The 27,032-nt window shown below is 42.0% G+C and overlaps 1 protein-coding gene across 1 annotated transcript in view; it reads right to left on the bottom strand.

Moving 5' to 3' along the window:
- Window positions 1–1,329: 1,329 nt before the first annotated feature.
- CNGB3 (cyclic nucleotide gated channel subunit beta 3) overlaps window positions 1,330–27,032 on the bottom strand; it is a 63,553-nt gene continuing 37,850 nt past the window's right edge. The window contains exons 11-17 of the mRNA XM_065398294.1: window positions 23,402–23,561; window positions 22,528–22,625; window positions 21,147–21,230; window positions 16,901–17,019; window positions 4,675–4,821; window positions 2,373–2,550; window positions 1,330–1,575 (exon numbers count right to left, since the gene is read on the bottom strand). Coding sequence (XP_065254366.1) covers window positions 1,330–1,575; window positions 2,373–2,550; window positions 4,675–4,821; window positions 16,901–17,019; window positions 21,147–21,230; window positions 22,528–22,625; window positions 23,402–23,561 — 1,032 coding nt within the window. The remainder of the gene's footprint in view (window positions 1,576–2,372; window positions 2,551–4,674; window positions 4,822–16,900; window positions 17,020–21,146; window positions 21,231–22,527; window positions 22,626–23,401; window positions 23,562–27,032) is intronic.

Genomic DNA, 27,032 nt, shown 5'->3' with positions numbered 1-27,032 from the left:
ATGTAGAATGGCAAAATTATTTCCCACCCAGTTCGAAATTTTGCCTGAGTCATGACTGCAGGAACTGATTGTCTGTGACTGACTGACGAAAAGATCAGCAGTCTTTTTTATAGCAGTAGCTACAAGGTGTAACAGTCCACATTTTTCAAAAACAGCCTTTAATTGTGAGTGTTCAACTTCAGATACTGAGGCCTTCCTTTTTAGAGGTGGTGAGCCACCTGCAGTTCCCATGGACTTCAGGTAGAGTTGGGGTTGCTCAGCACCTATGAAAGTCAGGCTATGATTATATGAAGTAGAGCACCCAAAATTAAAGGCCACTTTTGAAAAACATTGCTTTCGTTTTTTATTCCGTATATTCAGCTACCTTTACTGAACTGAAGGCTCCTACTTTCAACAGTTTCGACGACTTTGTCTTCACTACCCGCCGATCCGGCGGGTAGCAATCGGTTTTTCGGGGATCGACTTACCGCGTCTAGTGAAGACGCGGTAAAATCGATCCCTGATCGCTCTGCCGTCGACTCCGGAAATCCACCTCGGCAGGAGGCGGCAGCGGAGGCGGCGGCAGCGCGGCAGCGGTCGACTTTCCCGCGTCCTCACCGCTAGGTAAGCCGACCTAAAATACGCAACTTCAGCTACGGTATTCACGTAGCTGAAGTTGCGTATCTTAGGTCGGAACCCCGCTGCAGTGTAGACCTAGCCTATGATCTGCAGGATCATTATCCCCTTTGTCTTTTTAGTGATTGCACTGACTTTTATTGATGATGGTTTTGCAGTGAGGTCTTCTGCCCTCTGGAGACCAAAACTGAAAGCACTGAAACCATGAACTGTAGTTGAATTGAGCCCATATTGGTTACAAAAGCAAGTCACTTGTTAGAAATATAAAATGAGGAGAGAGGGTAAATAAGGGCAAATATTAACAACCTCAGCAATATTAATGCAGTAACAAGGTAAAGGATTATGATAGGAAACCAGAATAGAAAAAAGAGACACATGGAAAACAAAGATCAAACCAATCAAGAGGAAAACCCCGAGGAAGAGTAATAAGAAAGAGAGAACTAGGAGGAGAGGGATAAGGAGAAGTAGGAGCGAGGAGTAAGAGATGAGTGAGAGAATAGAGGAAGCAAGAAATAAATAGGCCTAAGGGTGCAATCTGTGCTCTAATTACTTTGCTACACAAAATGTTATACTCCACAGTCAAAGTCTGGAGACCAAGTACATCCTCTCCCTGGGATGAGAGAAGAGAATAGTTCTGCACTCTGATGCAAAGCCACACCGTGCCCTCTCTCCCCTCAGAAAGATTCTAGGTATGACCACAACTCAGTCCACCATCTACTCCTGTCTCTTTTCTTTGACCTCAACAGTTAGAATCTCTCCTTCTTCTGCTATGGGGGAAGGAGCCATGCTGATGATAAGGGACTTGTTAGTGGTTCCTCTGAGCAGAACCGGTTTAGGTGGAGGTTGAGAATTTTCACCTGGCTCTTCCATTTGCACAGATGGTTTAGGTGGGGCTGTGGGTTCTGGTGCTGGCTCAGGTTTCTTTTCCTCTGGCTCAGGTTTCTTTTCTTCATTTTTTTCCTGTAACGAAAAGTTAAACATTTCTTAGTGCTTCAGACAAAATCCAAGAACCCCTATTCTACTCAGTGTGGAGTCATAAGGTATGGGTATGAATATTGGAATGGAGACAGAATTTATTACTGCCACCTACTAGTGGATAAGTAGAACAGAACAGGATTATTATCAATTTGCATATTCCCTAAAGTAGGCTATTGTAATAAAGTAATTCCCATACATTTAATGGCTTGCTACTTGCTCATAAATTTGACTATTATATATAGAAGTTGTTTGGATTTACTCAGTTTTGGCTAAATGTGTTAATCTTAAATTTGTCTCCATGATTTGCAAAGCAGTAGGGAAAAGGTGGGAGTTTGAATAGCCAATAAGTTAAGCAGTGCTTTGCCATCAGCTGGATTCTGTTGCTGATGGTAGGATAATGCTTTCAAGGGGCATCATGATTTTGTTAGGGGGGGAAATGGCTCAGTTCCCCCCCCCCAAGGCCCATATAAAAGCAGTTCTTGCTCCCATTTCCCTTGACCTTTTTTCTCTCTGCTGCCTTTTTGCTTTTGCTCACTCTGTCCTAGGCAGAACAGGAATCCAATAACGTTTGAGTCAAACTTCTGAACCCATGATGTTTGAGATTAGGCACTATGGGTTACATCTTGCCCCGTTGAAGTAAGTAGGAATTTTGTCCCTTTCAGTAGGGCCAGGATTTCATGCAATATGTTTACTCAAACCTGGTAAGTTCCTCTCTTGGGTTTTTCCCCTGCTTATCCCTTGAGCATTCTGAACAGTCTTTTGTATTTGTTGTGGGTTACCTGAACAGCTTGCTGTCTCTTCATCTTGAGCAGCATAGCTAGGCCTCCTTTTCCTGTCCCTCCAAACATTGCTTTGAATAGTTTGGGAGTTTCTGGTTTTGTTGCAAAGAGACTGGACAAGCCTTTTGTTTGCACTTGTGGCCCTTCAGCGGGCTTACCCTTCTCCTTGAGCAGCACCCTGTAGATAAGATGGAAGATAACACACCACAATGAGAACTGACAAGTCTAATGCTAAGATATTACTAAAACTCCAAATCAAAGCATGAAACCCTTGTAACTTTTTTCAGGGTCATTTTTCATTCCAAACTTAGTGGAAAAGAAAAAGGGCAAGAAGGTACCATTCACCAGAGTATGGATCTATGGCAAACTGCTGCTGTTTGTATTTTGAAATCTATTTCTTCCTCTGCAGGATGCAGGTAAAACAAATTCATGCTTCAAACAAGGTCACATCAAAGGAGGATTGTATAGGGTAAGGTCAGAAACCAGCGTAAAAGAGAGCATACTCCATTACTGCCACGGGATGTGCATGTGGGGCAAAATTCTCCTCTCTGGCTGCACTGCAGATGGGTCTTTGCACATTGAGCATTCCCTCTGCTAGTGGATTTTGCACTGAAATGAATAGAAGTGATAGTGCGCTGAAGTGACCTGCAGTGTGAATCACTGGTGCTTAGACTCAGAAAGTTGGCAGGTTGGTGTATCTCTCTGTCAGACTCGTTCAGTAAATCACTGTATAGAACTGAAAGCTTTCTAATGGCCAGCGCTGCTCATACAATGTGACATCTGGAAAACAACCCATGGACTTCCCATTCTGTGCTATGCCTGATTACCACCAACAAAGCTAATGGAATCACATTTTTGTGGGTAGTTTTGTTGATGATGCGCATGGCAAACTAGGCTAGACCCCACTCTTCTAAAACTGTTTTGGTTTTGCAGGCACGAACAAGAGCACGAACTTACTTGTGACAGTAAACTATGCAGATATAGACTAGAAATACAGGACAGCAGGTACGAGCAGCATCAAGAAGCAGATTAGCATGCTTTTATTTCTGTTCAAGGATTACACAGCTTGTGGGCAAACCTCTCTGTGCAAAGCTTTACTGAATTTTTTACCCCAAAATTCAATATGACCTATGCTGCTGTTACCACTTCCCAGTGTTGCACCTTGAAGTTCTGGGGATAGGGATTGAGGAGTGGGACAGTGGTGGCGCTGATGCACCATGGCAGGGTGAATGGGAATTCTCATTTATCTGAATGTTGGAGGGAGCTTATTGTAGTGAATGCAACTGTAAATTGGTATCTTCACTGTAATCTGAAAAAATCACTAATATGCTTCTGTTTTCACTTGCAATGTTCAGGAAGCTGGGAGAAGCTTCTCCAGCTGTTTTAGTGCTTGACACAAACCTCAAGCCACAATCAACCACACAAAGTTAGTGGGTTAAGCATAGTATAAATATTAACCGTTTTACCAGTGCTACATTGTTTGACCTATTTTTTTAAGTCTTTTGGAGAGACTTGTTTTCCTGTTTTTTGTTCATAGTTGGAGTTTTTAATTTGAGTAACTAAGTTGTATTGATTTAAAACAGAGGTTCAGATCATTATTTATAGTATATTCCAGCAGCGCTGAGAGTGGCCGAGTGACACGTTAGCTGATCACAGGTCTAAACAGGACCGGGGCAAAGAGGGGATCTATAGAGATACAGCCAAAGTGGGGAGAAAAGGAAGTTGATACATACAAATCTGTGCACTGACCGCACCCAGCTAAACTCTGTGTATACATAGACCTTGGACATGCTTCTGTTAGGCCTAATTTAAAACCTGCATGTGTACAGCCTTAGGGCTCTTTGAAATCATAGAAAGGTAGGAAGGGACCTCAAGCTCCTATAGCCCATCAACGTGTGGATACAGAAGAGTATGTGCCTACAGGCTCCATTGTATCCGCACAACTGCACTGTTGAAAATGTGGTCCTAAGTTGAGCACTATCTTGCAGTATTCCTGCACAGGAAATGCAGGCCAAGGTGAGGAACTGGTTGGGCACCTGAGGGGTCCTGTTTGCTTCTAAACACTTATGTGTTTGTCATCCTTTATGGAAAGGAGAGTTGAGACTTGGTTCATAACTTCTTTATCTTTACCACCCTTCCCTGACTACTGCCATTCCTGCCATGACATCATGAAATCTACCAAAAGTTACCATGATAATTCCACAACAAGCACCAAGAACTAGTTTTTCTAAGAAACAAATGTAATTATCTATCAATCAAAATTCTTAATTCTGTATCTAAACCAATACTGCAGGGGCCATACTTAGCCTTCTTCATCAGGAGCTTTTCCGAGTCTGGATAATGCACCAAGATTTCATTGAGAGTCTTCTTGTCTAGAATAAAGAGATTGGCAAATCCATGTGCTACCACGTTAGCGGTCCGCCGATTTCCTCCACTTGCCGCTAATAGGCTGCAATGGAAACAATACAAGAAGGTAGGGTTAGAACTTGCATATGTTATGAGTCTCTTTCCAGGTGTTTGGTGTTTTCTTCATTTAATTCAGCGATCGTTAAAAAGTTCACATTTACCCCACCGTTACCTGAGGTACTTCAGTGCTTCTCTATACTTAACACTAAAACTATACTGAACATAACTTAATCTTTCTTTGATGAATCAGAAGGCACTTCAGGATCTTGCAGTGGCTCAAGGTCATCATTATCAACATCAATTATCATTGTAGATGTAGAAGGTGTAGGAGATTGGGCTGAATTTGTAATGACCCTATGACACACCCTGGAAAATGCTTTTTTGAATAAATCCCTGATATTCGCTTGCTTACTTGTCTTCTGCCTCTTTTGCATAAAAGTAGAGTGCAGAATGTGCAATTGCATAACCTCCTGGGCAGTATACAAGTCCCAGTTACTAGATTGAAGATTTGTAGTGGGAGATATCAGAAATGCCGGTTAATAGAGCTTTCTGGTTGATACAGTGCTGGATAACACAGCTTTTACTGTACTAGGAATGTGAGAAATCTTGCTGGATAGAAACATGCCTCTCAGATGAGCCTCACTTCAAGGCTGTCACTCATTTCTAAAAGTTCCCTACGTTCTACATAAATTTGGCATTCCCTCACTGTTCTGGTTGGAAACTAGTGACATCAGAAATAAAGAAGCATGGCACTGACATTATAGAAAAAATTATTTGCTCTAAATGAATGACTCCTGCAGCATTACTGCATGAATCACTATTTTGTGACCCTGATTGTGAGTCTGTCACACATTGCATCCCACACCTGGACCCTGGCAAGTTGAGTGGTATGTATATAGAAGGTCTCTGCCTGACAGCTTGTAAATTGCCTGTCTGAAGGTGAGGGGAGTTTATTTTCAAAGTGATGAAAGAGATTAGCTTCACAAACAGCAGTCTGGCATGAGGAGTATGGTACACAAGTAAAAGTTTAGACACCTGTACAAATACAAATCTGAACTGTTGATCTTGGATTCAACAGACTTCACTTCACTGTCCCATCCAGGGCAACGATCTAAGTAAGCGACACAAGACAGCGTATTCCATGTCTTGATATGAATGCTGAAAATCTCCTATCATGAGTATGAAAGGGTACTGTGACGGGTTGGATCACAGAAATCCCCTTGGGAGCTGCCACCCCATGTGCAAAGACTACCCCTGCTTCTGTTTTCCCTGCCAGCTCAGGACTCCAGCGCCCTGTCTTGCTGAGCGAGACACTCCAGTCTGGCTCCAGACACAGACCCAGGGTCTGAATCACTTGTCCTAAAGCTGCAAGTTTACCTAAAAACAGCTCACAGGAGTGTGCTTGTCTTTAACACTCAGATGCCCAACTCCCAATGGGGTCTAAACCCAGATAAATCCGTTTTACCCTGCATAAAGCTTATGCAGGGCAAACTCATAAATTGTTCGCCCTCTATAACACTGATAGAGAGATATGCACAGTTGTTTGCTCCCCCAGGTATTAATACATACTCTGAGTAAATTACTAAATAAAAAGTGATTTTATTAAATACAGACAGTAGGATTTAAGTGGTTCCAAGTAGTAACAGACAGAACAAAGTAAGTCACCAAGTAAAATAAAATAAAACGCGCAAATCTATGTCTAATCAAACTGAATACAGATAATCTCACCCTCAGAGATGCTTCAGTAAATTTTTTCTCAGACTGGACACCTTCCAGGCCTGGGCACAATTCTTTCCCCTGGTACAGCTCTTGTTCCAGCTTAGGTGATAGCTAGGGGATTCTTCATGATGGCTTCTCTCCCCCTCTCTTCTGTTCCACCCCTTTATATATCTTTTGCATAAGGCGGGAACCCTTTGTCCCTCTGGGTTTCCACCCCCCCTCACTGGAAAAGCACCAGGTTAAAGATGGATTCCAGTTCAGGTGACATGATCACATGTCACTGCAAGACTTCATTACTCACTTGCCAGCACACACATATACAGGGAGACTCACAGGTAAACAGCCATCTGCAGACAATGGGAGTCATCAAGATTCCAAACCATCATTAATGGCCCACACTTTACATAATTACAATAGGCCCTCAGAGTTATGTTTTATATTTCTAGTTTTAGATACAAGAGTGGTACATTTCTACAAATAGGATGATCACACTCAGTAGATTATGAGCTTTGTAATGATACCTTACAAGAGACCTTTTGCACGAAGCATATCCCATTTGCATTATAGTCACTTATTATCAAATTTTTATAAAACTATCCCAGTTACATTATATTCACTTATTATCATGTTTTTATAAAACCATGTAGACTGCACAACGTCACACCCTCCTCCTGAACTTACTGCCAGAGACTTGGACACTGACCATGGCGGAGGCAGTATACCTAAAATTCGTTTTTGGGCTCCCCTATGGGGCAGACACTCCTGTGTCCCCCAAAAGGGAAAGAGACCCTGATCCAGCTGTAGGCTCACAGCTCCAAGCTATGAGAGACCTTTCGCTGGCCAGCAAAATCCCCCCCCTTTCACTCAGGTTGGGTTTGCTTCCAGCTAGAGTCCTTGGGGTTTGTTTCTACCGCAGCAGTCACCAAGACCCCAACTTCCAGCTCCAGGATACATGTCTCTGTGCACCTCTTCCACTCCATTACAGCCAGTTCCTGCTTCTGGGTCTTAATTGCTTTGTCTCTTAAGTCCAGGTTGGTGGGCAGCCTTTTCTTTTTCCAGGCCAGCCTTTTCCCGGGCAAATTATACATCAATTTCCATTTGTCTTCCCTTGAGACCATCACTCAATGAGCTGGGATCCACAGAGAACCCCCTCCTGCCAGAACAGGCACCCCTCCACTCCTGTCTTGCTAGGTTAGACACTCCAGTCAGCTTCAGCACAGACAGAGGTTGGGCCACACCCATCTGCAGTTCACTGAAACTGAGATGCACTCAGCTCAGGGGCTTCTTAGTTAACAGAGACAATTCCCAGCGCCCAGTGTTCAGTCTTTCTGGGCAATTTGCAACTTGTGTAGTTTTAGCTTCTTCTGATCTTCCTTCTTACTTATTTTGCTTCCTTTTCTGTCCCTACTTCCCTTTCCCGAAATAAGCAAACAGAAAATAACAAACCAGTAACCACTTTGTCTGTTCTCCAGCCACCACACTTAAAACTCACTTAAAATCACTACCAGTATCTCAAAGCAATCAGCTGTGCACAGATCCTGCTCGACTATGCCACTGTGACGGGTTGGATCACAGAAACCCCCTTGGGAGCTGCCATCCAATGTACCAAGACTACCCCTGCTCCTGTTTTCCCTGCCAGCTCAGGACTCCAGCACCCTGTCTTGCTGAGCCAGCCACCCAGCCACTCCCGTCTGCAACAGGAGCATTGAGCATCTCATTGAGGAGACACAGTTTTAGTGCCAGTTTCAATCTCCCAGCTCTGCTAGCGGGAGAGAGGTTGCAGGAGGTAAGGTGACTTGTGTCAAGGTCACACAGTCAGCCAGTATCTGACTTCAAATTAGAATCTAGTACTTCCCGGTCTTTTCCTGTAAAGGAAAAATGCAGTGGTTCTGTATGAGGTCTCAGATAGATAAACATGTATTTACTAACTACAAATGGATATCAAATACATTTCCATGGCAGTTCTGAAATCACTGTCTGAGTTTTGGTATCGCTGTTCTGTGAACAGCACTGACTCGGCTGGCACCATCATTCTGACATTTCCCAAGCAGGGGGCTCTGTAATGATGCAAACTAGGGTTGAAGAAATCAGCTTGTCTATTCGCAAGCATGGGAAACCAGATCCTGATGTGCAGCGAGTTTTCTAAATAAGTATATATGGCTTGGTTAGACAGTCCTTGCTCAGACAAATTCAGCTTTGCTTAGGGATGGGAGCACAGAGGGCATGACGGGGCCCCTTTTAGCTAGTGGACCAAGAGTTATCGTAGTGTTGGGTTAACTGAGCTTTTTTAAATGATGCAACTTGCCTTACACCGCTTTAGATGCTCTAACTTCCAATGCTCCCTAATGGGGAACTTATCTTTTCTGCTTTACTTTCCTTACAAAGAAAATCTGCTCTTTCACAGTAATCACCCCAAAATGCTGTAATGTCATTAATGTGAGATGTTGTATTTTGGACACGTAGCAATTTTTATAAGGGTTTAGAAGCTTCAAATTGCCATCCTTGTGCCTCCCCGTTTCTCAATTTGCCTCTTATGCATCCGAAGAAGTGGGTTGTAGCCCACGAAAGCTTATGCTCTAATAAATTTGTTAGTCTCTAAGGTGCCACAAGTACTCCTGTTATTTTTGCGGATACAGACTAACACGGCTGCTACTCTGAAACCTCTTATCATTGACCATCATACAGTGTTACCCTTCCTGGGAATAAGATATCAGATTGATCCTGAAACTGCTGTTGTGTTGCCCAGCAGCATAGTTGCACTCTAGCACAAGTGCACGTAGAGTGACAGAGGGGCCCAAGAAAGGTGGGAGGCCTAGTTCTCAACACTGAGCAGGAAGTCCACCAGCACCATGCATGCTGAAGCTGGTTGAAAAACAGAATTTCCATCCCATGAGATGTGCTGAGATTTGAGATAGTCCTGAATTTGGTCAACAAATCAATCTCTGAATGTGTGGTGCAATGAAATATTTCATTCTGACCATATCAAAACGTTTTGTTAAGGTTGAAACGTTTGGGGTTTTATGTTATAAATAATATAAAAGCCAAAACAATAAAGGTGAAATGAAACATTTAGATATTTTTTCATTGAAAATTTCAATGAAATTGATCTATTCCTGGAACACTTTTTGATTTTGTTAAAGCAGCATTTTCTGATGGAAAACTGGTCCACTGGACACTTTTTTGACTAACTCTTCTGCCCACCCACTCCCTTACTGACATGCACAGGATAAGAAGTGGAGAGAGCATAGGCAGTAAATGGGTGTGTGAGCTGATATAGCTTAATGCATGATCTTCCTTGTGACAATGAGGTCCTTAGCTATGCTCTCCCTTCTTGGAATAACCCCTGCTACTCGGACGGAGTAACTGGATGGCTGTGCAACAAGGCTCCCACTATTGCAGGATCACGTTTGCCTGGACTCCTTAATTTGCTTCTGCTATTGTTCTGTGCAGGATTTAGCCTGTAATGCTTAGACTGTTTTTAGATTAGATTACTTTTTATATTGCATCACAGTTTTCATTTACATTTAAATACATTATTCCTAATTTCTATTTAAAAGCAGAAAAAGGGCTAGGATTTATTGGAATCATTTTATCTAATTATTTCACCTACCCTACAAATATGTGTCTGCTTATTTCTATGCTGCTCTTCTCCCACTGAAGTAATCTGTAAGGCCACTACTACCTTCTCCTCCTCTAAATCCCACATCTACTGATTTTTCCAAGGGGAAAAATTAGTGGGTGCTCTGCACCTACTGGCAGCCAAGCTCCCCTCACCCCGTGCCTCACCTCCTCCTCCCCCCTGAGCATGACAGGTCCCCTCTTCTCTGCCTGCCTCCCAGTGTTTCCTGCCCGGCCGCTGCCAAAGAGCTGTTTAGCAGTGTTAGCACGCTCCGGGGAGGGGGGGAAGGAATGTGGCACGCTCAGGGGATGAGGCAGGAAAGAGGCGGGGCCAGGGCGGGGATTTGGGGAAGGGTTTGGAATGGGGGCAGGGAAGGGGTGGGAAGAGGTGGGGCAAGGGTCGGGCCTTATGAAAGAGGTGGAGTGGGGGCAGAACCTGGGGCGGGGGGGGGAGGTCAAGCACCCACGGGAAAGAGGGGAAGTCGGCACCTATGAGAAAGTAGTGTTGAAAGTACGCAGCTCTGATAAATCTTGAGTTTGGTTTTGGTGGTGTATTTTGATGATTTATCAGAGCTGCATACTTTCAACACTACTTTATAGTGCAGAATGTTGGGGAATGAGAAAGTATGAAAGTGCCTTCATTCCATACAACCTGCCTCAGAAAAATCCTCCGTATCTTTTGGCCCAGAACAATCTCAAACCAAGATCTATTGACAATGACACAGTGCAGCCAAGAGGATCTGAGCACCATCATTGCCAGGAGGCGTTGGAGATGGATCGGTCATGTGCTTCGGATAGAAACTGATTCCATCACCGGAGTAGCAATAAGATAGACACCTGAGGCAAGTGAAAACGAGGCCACCCGAAAACAACATGGTGAAGAGCTGTGGAAGCCAAGATGAAAAACCTGGAGCACAGCTGGGGAACCATTGAAAGACTTGCCAGAAACAGACAGGAGTGGAGGAGCTTTGTCACTGCCCTAAACGCCAAAGGTGTAATAGGAACATGATGCTGATGACCTATGAGATATTACCCACCTGATATCAGCGAGGTACAGGGCAATTGAGGATACTTATCTGTAGTTTAAAAAATCATTGTATATTTGTTCATCTCCCCCCACTTTTTAGACTGGAAGTTCTTTGGGGAAGGGTCTGTCTTTCTATGTATGGGAAGTACGTAGCACATTGTGGATTTTAACACCATCATCATGAAGGGTGAAATTTTCGGAGACAAAGGACAATTATGCACCTAACTCCTCTAGAAAGTCAATAGGCATTGGGTGCCTATTTCCCATTTGTACCTCTAAAAGTTTCTGCCAGCCACCCCCAAAAGTTACATTGCCATTGTAGTGAAACATTAAATTGAAGACAGCTTCCAGTCTCTGTCCCTAGTTTTCTTACAAATGAAACAGGCAGTAAAAGGACCAATTTGAATACAAGACTTAAATAGGGCTCTATGGTACAGTTCAGCAAAAACATGGACACATTTTAAAAGTTTCTAGAGCCTCAAAATGAACCGGAATGTTTGGTTTCCTTCAGTAACTATTTTTTCTTCCCAGTGAGAGATTTTTTTAAAAGATAATTTATATGCAATTTGAACAAAAATATGAATAAACAGCAGGTATCTTGTATACCATTTTATTAAACAAGTTAACGAGAAGGGGAAGGGTTGATATGTTTCTGCAAACAAGTCCTGAGGCAGAGATCACAAGGTGAGCAAGGCACTCTGATACCATGGTGATAAGAGTGTTGTGAATAGCCAGACAAATAGGTAAACACAATTGCTATGCAATAACAGCATTTCAGTTGATCAGCTCCATGAAGGAGGGTATTTTATTTTTCCTGCTGTAAAGCACTCAGAGCACCTTGACAGAGGGCTCTGTATAAACCCATTATTTCTAACACGCTGCCACACGGATGATGATGATTCCCCAGTGATGCACTGAGTGGTTCAGCTGTTTGCTTTCCTCTAAATTTAGGAACATCTGCCAGCTGCTGAGAATTTCCTCCTTCTCAGGCCCACCCACTGCCTGCTGTTTAAGGCGAGAGTACCTCATGCCTGTATTCATATTCTTCTAAGGATCGTCTGCTGTCTCCAGGAGTATAGTGGTGGGGATTTCATCTACCATAAATGATCATTTCAGAAAGAGTAAATATTTGCTGGGAAAATTACCTTAGTCATTGTATTTGCCTCAAGGGGAAACATCCACTTGCTCAAGACATCTTTATTGGTTCAAAAGTTGGAAAAGCACCCCAAGTTAGTAGACAAATTTAACTGGCCAAATACTTCCCTGGTGTAACTTCACTGAGTTACAGCAGGACTAGATAGGTCTAGAGCAGTGGTTCCCAAACTGGGGTTCATGAACCCTGGGGGTTCACAAAATGTTACAGGGGGTTCTCGGGGGGAAAAAATTCCCTAATGGTGGACAGAACTGTCCCTAGGAACTCCGGACAGCACGGGGCCAGTAGCCCAGAGCCCCTGGACTTCCAAGAGCTAAGCAGATCAAAGCAAGCATATCTATCACACTGAGGAGATTTAAACTTCAAGACTCCTTATAAAAAATGGAAAGGGAGGTGGATATTTTTGGCTGTTTTTAAAATTAAATAGGCAGCTAGTATTGTTTTTAAAATTATTATGAAGAACAAGTTTAAGCTTTCTTGTAACGTCCGTTGTTTCCCTGAATTCGAGACCTGAATGCTTATGTACGAGGAACTCTTTGAGTTGGCTTCTTAAATATCTTCATGCTGTTTCACATCTGATACTCCTGGATGAAACATAGGAGCCTTGTGTTATAACAGGCTTATTCAAAGAGATACAAGCTACGAAAGTGAGATCTTGGAAGAGTGTTGCCATTTTCATAATGTAATAAAAACACTGTAATGATAAATAATAATTAATAATAATAAATAGTGTGTAATAAGCATGTCATAAAAACAAATTATATATTTCCAAGATCAATGCTTTTATAATTTATGCTCAAGTAAAGGAGAAAATCCCTGGAAATATTCATTTTTAGGAGGGGATTTCTGAGACTTGACATTTTAGTGAAAGAGGTTTACAGGCTGTTAAAGATTGAGAACCACTGGTCTTGAGGTTTCCTTAACTCTTAACAATTATTTCTTGTATAGGAATGAATCAGTGTTCATCTGGTGTCTAACTGGCTAATCCAAAAGCTAGTGGCAGGTGAGTGAAGATGTTATTGCTCTGAGGAGAGTTGGCAGTTTTTCAAAGGGACACTATTAAGGGCCCAAAAGCAAGCTATTCCGCTGGGTAGGAAAGATAGAAAATGTGGCAAAAGACCACCTTGGCTTAATCACGAGATCTTGCATGATCTAAAAAATAAAAAGGAGTCCTATAAAAAATGGAAACTAGGACAGATTACAAAGGATGAATATAGGCAAACAACACAGGAATGCAGGGGCAAGATTAGAAAGGCAAAGGCAAAAAATGAGCTCAAACTAGCTACAGGAATATAGGGCAACAAGAAGACTTTTTATCAATACATTAGAAGCAAGAGGAAGTGATGAGGGAGAAACAGTAACAGGAAATTTGGAAATGGCAGAGATGCTTAATGACTTCTTCGTTTCGGTCTTCACCGAGAAGTCCGAAGGAATGCCTAACATAGTGAATGCTAATGGGAAGGGGGTAGTTTTAGAAGATAAAATAAAATAATAAAAAAAAAAAGTTAAAAATCACTTAGAAAAGTTAGATGCCTGCAAGTCACCAGGGCCTGATGAAATGCATCCTAGAATACTCAAGGAGCTAATAGAGGAGGTATCTGAGCCTCTAGCTATTATCTTTGGAAAATCATGGGAGACAGGAGAGATTCCAGAAGACTGGAAAAGGGCAAATATAGTGCCCATCCATAAAAAGGGAAATAAAAACAACCCAGGAAACTACAGACCAGTTAGTTTAACTTCTGTGCCAGGGAAGATAATGGAGCAAGTAATTAAGGAAATCATCTGCAAACACTTGGAAGGTAGTAAGGTGATAGGGAATAGCCAGCATGGATTTGTAAAGAACAAATCATGTCAAACCAATCTGATAGCTTTCTTTGATAGGATGACGAGTCTTTTGGAGAAGGGAGAAGCGGTGGATGTGGTATACCTAGACTTTAGTAAGACATTTGATATGGTCTTGCATGATATTCTTATCAATAAACTAGGCAAATACAACTTAGATGGGGCTACTGTAAGGTGGGTGCATAACTGGCTAGATAACCATACTCAGAGAGTAGTTCTTAATGGTTCCCAATCCTGCTGGAAAGGTATAACAAGTGGGGTTCCGCGGGGGTCTGTTTTGGGACCGGCTCTGTTCAATATCTTCATCAACGACTTAGCTATTGGCATAGAAAGTACACTTATTAAGTTTGCAGATGATACCAAACTGGAAGGGATTGCAACTGCTTTGGAGGACAGGGTCATAATTCAAAATGATCTGGACAAATTGGAGAAATGGTCTGAGGTAAACAGGATGAAGTTTAATAAAGACAAATGCAAAGTACTTCACTTAGGAAGGAACAATCAGTTTCACACATACAAAATGGGAAGAGACTGTCTAGGAAGGAGTACGACAGAAAGGGATCTAGGGGTTATAGTGGACAACAAGATAAATATGAGTCAACAGTGTGATGCTGTTGCAAAAAAAGCAAACATGATTCTGGGATGATTCAGGTGTGTTGTGAGCAAGACACGAGAAGTCATTCTTCCGCTCTACTCTGCGCTGGTTAGGCCTCAATTGGAGTATTGTATCCAGTTCTGGGCACCGCATTTCAAGAAAGATGTGGAGAAATTGGAGAGGGTCCAGAGAAGAGCAACAAGAATGATTAAAGGTCTTGAGAACATGACCTATGAAGGAAGGCTGAAAGAATTGGGTTTGTTTAGTTTGGAAAAGAGAAGACTGAGAGGGGACATGATAGCAGTTTTCAGGTATCTAAAAGGGTGTCATAAGGAGGAGGCAGAAAATTGTTCACCTTAGCCTCTAAGGATAAAACAAGAAGCAATGGGCTTAAACTGCAGCAAGGGAGGTTTAGGTTGGACATTAGGAAAAAGTTCCTAACTGTCAGGGTGGTTAAATATTGGAATAAACTGCCTAGGGAGGTTCTGGAATCTCCATCTCTGGAGATATTTAAGAGTAGGTTAGATAAATGTCTGTCAGGGATGGTCTAGACAGTATTTGGTCCTGCCATGAGGGCAGGGGACTGGACTCTATGACCTCTCGAGGTCCCTTCCAGTCCTAGAATCTATGAATCTATGACATTTTAGATTTTTCCAGCTGAAGAAAAATTCCGCAGTAGAAGCAAGAGTGATGTCCATTCCTGAACACGTTTTTCTAGACTGTGTGTCTAGTTTTGGTTTTTTGGTTTTTTAGTACCCAAGTCTTTCTGAAAAATGTCAGCTTCCCATCTCTCTCTCTCTCTCTCTCTCTCTCTCTCTCTATATATATATATATATATACACACACACACAAACACACACACACATAATGGAGCATTTTGATTTTCGGCTTTGCTCACGTTATATTGTCACAAAGAAGACTCAATTGAAAAAATAGACATCCTTCTCTGAAACAGCTGGTAGGTTTATTTTCCATTTATATAAAAAGGGCCCTGTATCTATGGGAAACTTCCAATCAGGTGTTTGCTATTTGCAGATTTGAGCATTGGCAAGTACTGTATGCACATCATTTAATAAACTGGCATGTTTCCACTACCACAAGAGATAAATTAAGTAGAGGATAAATTTAAACTTGGCACAGAGCTGTTTACCAATTTTTAAAAGCAGATTAAAGTTTCCGGCAAGAGGATTAACAATAACAGGGTGGCAGCTGGAAGAAATCAAGATTCCATTTTATCACATGCAACAGCTCCTATACTACTCTTCATGCAGACCTCAACAGGAGGTACAGCTAGTCTTGGGCTTGGCCAAAAAGTAAACGTGACATAGAAGAGTTCATAGATATTTGCATTGCAACTAATTAGAAAATAGGGATATTGTACATTGGAATCTTAGAAGAATTATCCCTTCTAAAAGGACCATTCAAAAAAATATTTTCTGGTATACTTTACTCTTAAGTAGATATATACTCTTAACTAAATACTGCCTATATTTTCAAACCTCTGTGCCTAGCTTTTAAATCCATGTTTAGGCTCCTAAATAGTTTTTCATTGTAGCTTTTTTTCTCTCGTAAAAAGGATAATTGATTTTCAATATCTGCTGCCTAAACGTGCCTAGTGATATTGTGCAAGCAATAAAACAAATATGGTCACACTGAAACGTAGAAACTGGAGCTGGAGGATGTGTTAAACCCTCTAAACTCGTGAGGAGAATTCCTATATACTTTACAGTATATTCCTAAATACTTTACCCAGTCTAGTTTGAAAATGCTCATTACACATTAGTCACTATTCCACAGGCTCAGAGATCTCACTGCTAGGGAATTTCCCCCTGATGTTGAGATTACATTTTATTTTGTACCCCTTCATCCCCTTACTAGGTATCTTCTCTTGGACTGTCCTAACTCACTAATTGTGAACATGTTTCATATTGTGGATCACTCATTAAGTCAGCCATTCTTTTTGGGGACTTGTCTGCTTCCAACCCCAATGTCACACTTTCCCTGCTTTGTTACATGAAAAAGCCAAATGGAGAAAAATACTATTAATCAGATGTAGTACTTGTTGAAAGATGGGAAATTTCATAAGAATTATTTGTTGGTTGATTTTTGTTGTTGTTGAGTATTTGAGCAGCTCTATAAAACAACATTATAAACAGTTACTGGATTACCTTATCTCTCCAAATACAGCTCCTGCTCTCAGGGTAACCAGGACTTTTGTACCATCTGGGCCTCCAAGAACTTGAACTTCTCCCTGCTTGATGATGTACATCTCTCTGCCAATCTCTCCCTGGATGCAGAAACATCACACTTTGAGTGGAATAGTCTGACAAATGCCTCTTAACAGACCCTGTTTGTCATATGCATGTTTCCCACGGTTATGGGGAATAAGATCTAGATTGTGATACCTTTACTTACAGTGAGTAACACCTGACTCCACAGGCAGTCTCATTGATTTTGAAGGGACTAGTTGTGGTGTAAGTCATTATGATCGTGGGAGTTGGATAAACCCTGCTGAAGCTGGTGGATGCATAACTGCTCACCCTTCATTCGGGATAAATGTAAGACAAGGAAGCACCAGACACAGCCACGAAAGTACTGGTAACGTGACTCTAAGAAAAAGCAGAGAGCATGCTTTTGGGCTTAGTGCTGGCTAGTAAGGGGCTTGGAATTGTGAGCAAATAAAATGTCTCCTGCTGTTTGATTCCTACTGTGTTCAGGGAAACAGGACTTTGGGTAATATTGTTTGTAAATAAACAGGATTGCATTAAAGAATACTTGATTCCATCATCAATTTCTCCTCCTAATGGAAATAACCTACAAGATCCTTGGATAACTGCTCAGGTAAAAAGGGGTAACAGCATGTGTATCACAGCCTAGCCCCAAGTGGATGAGGTAGATCAGTGGTTCCCAAACTTGTTCTGCCGCTTGTGCAGGGAAAGCCCCTGGCGGGCCGGGATGGTTTGTTTACCTGCCGCGTCCGCAGGTTTGGCCGATCGTGGCTCCCAGTAGCCGCGGTTCGCCACTCCAGGCCAATGGGAACACTTCCAGAGCTGCTGGAAGCGGCGCAGGCCGAGGGACGTACTGGCCGCCGCTTCCAGCAGCCCCCATTGGACTGGAGCAGCGAACCACGGCCACTGGGAGCCATGATCGGTCGAACCTGCGGACGAGGCAGGTAAACAAACTGGCCCGGCCCGCCAAGGGCTTTCCCTGCACAAGCGGTGGAACAAGTTTGGGAACCACTGAGGTAGATAATTACCATGGTGTTTTAGTTAGCACTAGCATGAACTAATTCTGAAGGGATCTGATGTGACTTGATATATTAACTTTAATGTATCTAAGAAGAGCCATATACTGTGCATTTAAAAGTACTTCAGCATTTTTAATTTTTTTCTAATGATCATTTCCATAATTTAAAAGGAAAATCAAGAATAAGTAAGCAATCAAAGCTTCTGCTGTCTCTTGCATATTTACCAGTGAATTTGAGCCTTTGCTAGCTGCTTAATTAGCATCCAAAATGAAGTAGATTTTACCTGGATACAAAGGATTGACAGATTGTATATGTAACAAATTCTAGCCATACTGAAGTCATCTAGTGGGCTAAAGTGTAGCATGATAGAATAATATAGGACACTTACATGTTTTATATGTTCAAAGGGCTTTACAAACATTAACTTAACAATCCTCACACAACATCCCTGTAAGCGAGGTGAATAAATATTCCCATTTTACAGATGGGAAACTGAGGAAGAGAAGTGAAGTGACTTCAGTAAACCCATACAACAGCAGTCAGTGGCAGAGCCAGGACTGAAATTTTCAGGGTTTGATTCCTAGCCCTCTGCTCTGCTCATTCCTCCAGCCCACACTGCCATTAGAGCGAACTGAGTAGGGGTGGGCCAGTGTTTCTGTATTTGCGACGCTTATCTACCCAACTATGTCCTTTCTTTACAATTCTATATTCAGTTCCAATTACAGCTGCAGCTTTGAATTAATGTGTCATTATTGGCCATGATATATTTTATTAGAGCAACACAAAAGCCTTGCTCTTTTAGTAAGCCATTTACTAAACATCGTGCTTGGGTAAAGCAATATATTTATTTATAGGGTTTTGTTGCTGAGGAAGATCACCTGAATCTAATTGCAGGATCAAGGCTTTAATCTATTATTATTTTATTATTTGTACTACAGTAGTGCCTAGAAACGTTAGCCATGGATCAGGACCCCATTGTGCTAGCTACTGTACAGACACAGAGCAAAAAGGCAGTCCCCTGCCCCAAAGAGCTTACAATCCACGTAAAGCAATATATGTAAAATTGTACAGATGTGACTGTATCCCTTTCCACCCACCCGACCACCTTACATTACCTGGTGCCTAAGGTCCCAGTCCTGCAGTGAGCACCACATGGGCAGGCCTACTGACCTGAGCCTTCAAAACTTGTACATAAGGTTAAAATTTTGTTATGTTTATTTTTAGTAAAAGTCACAGATAGGTTGCAGGCACTAAACAAAAATTCACAGAAGCCCTGACCTGTCTGTGACTTTTACTAAAAATAATGGCGGGAGGGAGGGCTGGTGGGGGGGAAGGAATGACACCTGGATCCCCATGGGGGGAACTGACAGAACCACGGCCATGGGGGGCACAGCTCCGGCTCCAGATCCTGCCAATGTTGCAGGGCAGGGGCACACAGCCACGACTCCAGCCCCAGCTAAAGCCACAGAGGGAGAAGGCGGGGGTGCACAGCTCTGACTCCAGCCCTGGCAGAAGCTGTGTGGGGAAGGGGACACAGAGCCCCCACCAGCCCTCGCAGAAGCAGCGGGTCAGGGGCACACAGCCCCGGTTCTTGCTGCAACTGCGAGGGGGGTCACACAGCCCCGGCTCTGGACAAAGCTGCGGGTTGGGGATGCACAGCCCTGGCTCTGCTCCCACTGCTGACAGCTGAAGCCAAAGTCACAGAGGTCCAGTAAAGTCACAGAATCCATGACTTCCCTGACCTCTGTGACGAAGTCGTATCCTTACTTATTACTCCTGGGGGAATTCTGTGCCAACAAATTAAATATTCTGCAAAATTCTGCATATTTTATTTGTCAAAATAATGCAATATAACCACACTAGTGTCACGTATTTTGTTAATTTATTTAAACTACCTTAACAGAAAAAAAATCACAATAACTGTTCAGCATTTCCTAAACACATGAAAATTAAGTCACAAATACTTGAAAACTAATACCCTGCATTCCAGTTATAATCCTGCATTTTCATTTAAATTACATTACAGAACACCAAAATAAAAGTGAAGTAGAATGTCGCTCTAAATTGCTCAGACTTTCACACATGAAAGTCATACAGGTTTGCTAATCATTGTCCTGCATTTTTTTTAAATGGGTAAGTAAAATAGATCCTGAGCTGTGATCTAACCCTATTGTGCCACCCTGGCACAGGAAAAAAGCCAGAAAGCACATAGTTCTTCCTAGCTGAGGATTCCCTTACTGTCACAATAAGGGTCCTTTATACCACTCTGGCAATGTAAAGGAGCCTTAAAACTTTTAAACGTTTTTTAGGCTCCTGTGGGAATTGACTAAGAATGGGAACAATTCACTGACAATGGGAACATTAGCAGCCTGCCTGCTTAGTTGTTACATTTCTGTTCTGCCTCAGCAACAGAGCCTGCCTCAACAGAGCCAGCCCTCCAAGCTGGGGACACCCCAACAGCATGGGAGAGAGAGTGAGTATCTCTCGCTGGTTCACACACAGGCAGGTGCCCAGCCCCGCCCCCTTAAGGTCTCTCCACAAACGCTGAATCAACAGGACTGCACACAATGCAGAGAGTTAATCATGACTTTAAGCTCCAGATGCTGCAAAGATGTAAATTGTAAGCTCTTTGGGGCAAGGACTTTGTCTTCCTATGGGTTTGTACAGCACCTAGCACAATGGGGCCTGAGTCTAACTGGAGTTTCAGAGCACTACTGCCATATAAGTGCTAAATAATCACAACTGGTAAAACACATGCAACGTTTAATTTGAGCACTTGCAACATCTCAGATGAAGATCCTTAGTCTGTTTGCGTGTGCATACATGCAAAACTTTTGAACTTCTAACTTCTGCAACACACTATATCCATTTTAAATATTCAAACTTAATGATGTGTGTCAACAGATAACTTGTATTTCTACAAAGCAGTTTCCCAGGCTACCAACATTTTATGTTTGATCATATAAATAATAAAATCCATATTGTCTTGTTCCAGCTTGAAACCTGAGAGCACATTATTATTATTACTCAGTATATCATAATTATTTTTAAAATATGTAATTCACCCAGGATTAATTTTCTTTAAAGTATACCCTTGAACTATAGCTGAACTTTTGTGTTAGTATGTTTATTATTTTTACATTTGAAAAACAAACAGTCAAGCTCACCTTTTTGCAGACAAAGTCACCAGGTAAATACACAATGGATTTCAGTCTCAGCAGCATGTCGTAAATCATTTGAGTATCACACCCCTGTTAAAAATAATTAGAAGTTTGCTATACTTGTGCAGTACTTGAAATGATTACCGAGAGGTTTATACTAGGAAGCAAGAGATAGCAATACAGGAATGTATTGAGCTAATGCTTCAGGTACTGAGTGTGGATTTAAAGCATCATAAAGGTCAATTTCTGGAGGGTAGAGAGAATGCTGGAGGAACTATTTGGGTACCTTTAAGGCCCTTATCATGGTATTAACTGAGTGCCTCAACCTCTATCTTCTCTGTGTTTTGAAAGAATACTCTTTCTACCTGTGAGATGTCTGTATATGTATGTGACTCTCGTGCTGGTCTAATTAAATGTGTTCAATACTATGGTTAAAGCTGTGGGCCAGATTTCTGGTGCATTATTGCTCAGGTGGTATAAAAAGGCGCCACCATATGGTTGTTTTTAAGCAAACATGGCTCCTTGTCCGATACAATAGATTTCAAACGACGAGTACAATGTTACTAAGTGGCTTTAAACAATGTTTATGGGTGAGGGGGAAGCACTGGGTCAGATTCCCCTATTGGTACAAACCTCTAGTGCTGTAGTGTCTTCAGAAGCTACAGGAATGTTCTGACATCAGCTACAGAGATTTGTACCAGCAAAGGATCTGGCCTGATCTATTTAACCTCTCTCATAATTTCCCATGACAAATTAATTAAGACTAAAACTATTGTGTGTTGTGACTTTTCCTTATGATTTTTTATTAATCCCATGGCAAAGACCCAACCTTAACAATCATTTATCACATATGTCCCTGAGACAACTATAACTACTTATATTAATAATCATTAGAAAGTCCATATGCACACAGTTATCAAACAGCAATATCCAGAGTGTCACAGTTATTTACCTATACCTAGAACAGGTAAGAACTGTGACCTCTCACATAGCACTGGGTACAAGTGGGCAAATGACACATCATAGGGAAGATTATTTTTCCTGCTACCTCATCCTTCCGCTCCCTTGGCTTACTTATACCCCCAAACTGACATGCAGACTACACCACCATTTGCCACCTCTGAATCTGGCGGATAATGTCAGTGTAACTGCACTAAAATAACAACACAGTATCACTCAAACTTTTTTGGCTTCTGCATTGGATGAAGAGACAGGCATTTGGCTCAATCCAACCATGAGCTTCCATTCACTTGGCAACCTCTTGACCTTATTTTGCCTTTAATATAACTAATGAAAAAAATGTCCTAAATACTGCAACATGTGCAAAACTAGATTTTATAGCTCACAAGAACAACATATTGCTCCGTTCTCCTTTAAAACTACTTGCTTTGAATAAGTCAACTTTATTGACAATGGCAAAGTTCACATCAATTGCAATGGCTAACTGCATTTTGGTTGGCATCTGCTCCAGTAATTCTGATTCATCTGTAAGAGAGAAAAAAAGACCCCAAAATTCCTAATTACAAAGTGGAAATGCAAAGGAAGAAGGAAAAAGAGCAGCAGCAAGGGAATTTAAAAAAAATCAAAATGAACCTTTCCCTTGTACAGAAGAATAGCCTAATAGAATTAAATCTAACATACATGAGATCTAATAGAGGAATATTCTTTCAGACTAACAAATTGTGCAATAAATTAAACTGCTTCTTCAGAACTCCAAGCAGAACATATTACAGATGGATAAACATATGAAAACCCCTTGGTTATTTTTGGACTCCAATTATTTTATATATAGAAAAGAGAATTCCCAACTGTAGCTATTGTATTACAACAGGTGCTAATCCTGGGTGTAACCTAATTTCCAAATATTCAAGGTAGCCTTGGAACTACATATGAAGACTACCATAAATGAAGACTTGCTGTGCTGCTAGAAGTTCAGGTTAGTGATCTGTCTTTAGACACTACACTTTTACTGCATGAAAGTACAATATGTAATAATTCAAAACCTCTTAGAAAACACTTAAATCCACCAACACCAGTACAGGTTTTTCTCTTAATAATATGTGTGTTTCTGAAGGCCCTACAAAACAGCACATTGGGTTGGCTTTTTTGACGCTAGTTAACTAGTGTGTGTCTCTCTCACCCACCCCTAGACCATTCAGAAGAGATCAAATGAGATCCATGTATTCCTTGGATCTAAATAGAACATTTCTGCTGTGAGTTAGTGTGTGAGTAGATATGGTATAGTTTGAGAGTCATCTTACCCAGCATTCCTTGAGAGTCCCATGTGTATTCGTACCACCTTCGAACACGATTCTGAACTACTTTTGGAATTGTATAGGTGTTCATGTAAGAGACAGTGTTATCCATGTTGGCACGATAGTAATTCTGTCCTGCTGTAGCTGCTCCAATTACATCCCGCATCTGCAAATATCAGTTATTACTACAAACACTTCTTAGCAGTAACAGTCTCAGTTTTTAAGTGATTAGTCATTTTGCAAACACAAACACTTTGCTTTGTTAATACACCTCTACCTCGATATAACGCAACCCGAAATAACACTAATTCGGATATAACACAGTAAAGCAGTGCTCCAGGGGGCGGGGCTGCGCACTCCGGTGGATCAAAGCAAGTTCGATAGAACACGGTTTCACCTATAACGCAGTAAGATTTTTTGGCTCCCAAGGACAGCGTTATATCGAGGTAGAGGTGTATAATTGTATATGGTATAATGTACCATTAGTGGTAATGAATGGATTTAAACTAAGTTGCATTAAATAGTTGTGTTTTCACCTGTTTTTTTTTTTTAGAGGGACTTTGACAACTTAATGTAGCCATGTTAGAAGTAGTTTCACATACCATAGCTACCCCTGAATGCCCCTGCCAGTATTTGTGATTTTTATATTTTCCTATTTTAAACATACTTTTCTCTCTCGTGTTTCAGAGTTAAAGTGAAAAATACAGTCTAATGCATAAATTAAACAAAGTGTAAATCTTCCAGTTATAGGAAACCTGTGCTATTTGTAAGTAAAATATTTTCAGATGGAAGCATGATTTTTAAATTGAAGGTGTTCCTTTAAAATTCAATAATTAAGCCCCACTTTGCTTGGCATGCAATGGCAAATCAGAACTGAAGTTAAAAATGTGTTAATACCAGTTGATGCCACTAGACGTAAGAGTTTGTCAGTGTTTCCCTCGTTAGATATTTTTTGATCAGTCATAAAAATCAACTTTGGGCTGAACATTGATCTTGAAGGTCTTGGCACAAGAGCACAGTTTAACATTTCTACAAAAAAAAGTCACATCTCTTTTTAAAAATTTTAAATGTGTTAATGTTTGAAAACACCCTATTCTCTAGGTACAGTTACATTTTTGATAGAAGGTTCAAATATCATTGTGATGACCAATTACTAATATGATTGTGGGCTAAAGTCTGCTGTCACGCTGGTCGAGGTGGAGGAACTCTACTGAGCTCAATAGGAATTACCGTATATACTTGATCATAAGCCGGTTCGTTTATAAGCCGACCCCCCCAAGATGGATAAGTAAAAATGGAAATTTTTTTATAACCTGTTCATAAGCCAACCCTATAATTCAGGGGTCAGCAAACATTGGCTCCCAGGCCATCAGGATAAGCTGCTGGTGGGCCGAGATGGTTTGTTTACCTCAAGCATCTGCAGGCACGGAGGTAAACCTGAGTAAACAAAATGTCTCGGCATGCCAGCTGCTTACCCTGATGGGCCAGGACAGCAACTGGTGGGGAAATTTTTTGTGGGGGAGAAGCTGGGAGTCAGGGGAGTAACCACATGACCCCACCCCTAGCCCAGGACCCCCACACTCTCCTCATCCCATTCCTTACCACCTTATCTGGAGAGGGCCAGAGGAGGATGTCTCTGGCCTGGCTGGAGCTGCTCCGGCAGGCTGGGCAGCGTGACGCAGCCTGCTCCGGCGGGCCAGGCAGCGCAGCCACAGCCTGCTCTGGGGGGGCGGGACCGAGCGGCACGGCTGCAGCCTGCCAGCCCCGGAGCTGCAGCTGCTTCGGAGACTGGGGGGAGAGCAGCGTGGCCAGAAGCGGAGAGACTCTGGCCCCGCCTCTTCCCTTCTGGCTGTGCTGGCTGTGCTGCCTCTCCTTGCTCCCTCTGTTGGGGGGAGGGGCTATCTCCCACCTCTCCCTCTCTATACCCGTTCATAAGCCGACCCCCTTCTCTCGTGCTTCCCTTTTTTACTAAAAAAATTCGGCTTATGAACAAGTATATACGGTACTCTGGATTTACACCAGTGTAACAAAGAAGAACTTGTCAAGTAACTTTAAACCTCTTTGAAAACACAGAAGTTATCCACTGACTGAATATTCACGTATCTTTTCACTTATCTATATTTAGGCCTTGATCCTTCAATTGACTCTGCACTGGTGGAGCGGTCCGTTTGCACAGAGTCAACTGCAGGACTGGGGCTTTAATAAGGGACCTAGGTTAGATGAAAAAAATATTAGGTTTGCAAACTAGATACCCAAAGATTTGGCTGTTTGGCCAGAATTTCTTCAAGTTTATCTAATCATCAGGCTAGAAATCTTATATGAAGAGGTGCGCTGCTGCTATTTCCAGTGTTTGCTGGATGTATTGCAAATACTACAGGCATAGTCTGTTTCATGATATTTTAGTATTTCTTTTCCCACTCCTTGTGTTACCAGGAAGTTAGAGGTATACACCCTGTTATTTACTTGAGACTTACAGACTTCTTTTACTTGATTTGCTGAACTTTTTCAAATCTTGTGGTCAATAGAAATACAATTAAATGCAACAGTTCCTGTGTTTGCCTTTTCATTTGAACTCCCCATCATACAGGGATTTCTGCAAGAGTCCAGTAGGACTCACTGCCACATGTAGGAACTGTAACTGTTGTTTTTCTGCAGCCAGGAAAGTTCTTTTCAAACCTTTGGATATGAAATGTAACTCCAATAGTTAGGTCGGAAAAAAACTTTTGTTGCTGCCTATTACTTTGGAAATTTTGCAGATTTTTCTTTCAAAACTGGATGCAAATGAATTGAAAACAAGAACACTGATTTAATCTTAACCATAGGTTATCATGTGCCAAATTTGCAGCTGTAACATATGGCAGACAGTAAATCCCTCATTTCACGGAGTTCTTAGGACTTCAACGGGTAGTGATCAACGGCTTCTCAATGGGTAGTGATCAACGACTCAATGTCTAGTTGGCAACCGGTATTAAGCGGAGTGCCCCAGGGGTCTGTCCTGGGACTGGTTTTATTCAACATCTTCATTAATGATCTGGATTATGGGATGGATTGCACCCTCAGCAAGTTTGTGGATGACACTAAACTAGGGGGAGAGGTAGATATGCTGGAGAATAGGGATAGGGTCCAGAGTGACCTAGGATTGGGCTAAAATAAATCTGATGAGGTTCAACAAGGACAAGTGCACAGTCCTGCACTTAGGACAGAAGAATCTCATGCACTGCTATCAGCTAGGGGCCGACTGGCTAGGCGCCAATTTTGCAGAAAAGAACCTGGGGATTACAGTGAATGAGAAGCTGGATATGAGTCAACAGTGTGCCCTTATTCCCCTCTATTTGGCTCTGGTGAGGCCACATCTGGAGTATTGCGTCCAGTTTTGAGCCCCCCACTACAGAAAGGATGTGGACAAATTGTAGAGAGTCCAGCGGAGGGCAACGAAAATGATTAGGGGGCTGAGGCATAAGACTTACGAGGAGAGGCTGAGGGAACTGGGCTTATTTAGTCTGCAGAAGAGAATAGTGAGTGGGGATTTGATAGCTGCTTTCAACTATCTGAAGGGGTGTTCCAAAGAGGATGGACCTAGGCAGATGACCGAACAAGGAGCAATGGTCTCAAGTTGCAGTGGGGGAGGTCTAGGTTG

Source organism: Emys orbicularis, chromosome 2 (genome assembly GCF_028017835.1).
Source record: "Emys orbicularis isolate rEmyOrb1 chromosome 2, rEmyOrb1.hap1, whole genome shotgun sequence".
Taxonomy (NCBI): Eukaryota; Metazoa; Chordata; order Testudines; family Emydidae; genus Emys; species Emys orbicularis.
Note: the sequence above shows the minus strand (reverse complement) of the source record. Positions and strands in the feature narration are given on the sequence as shown.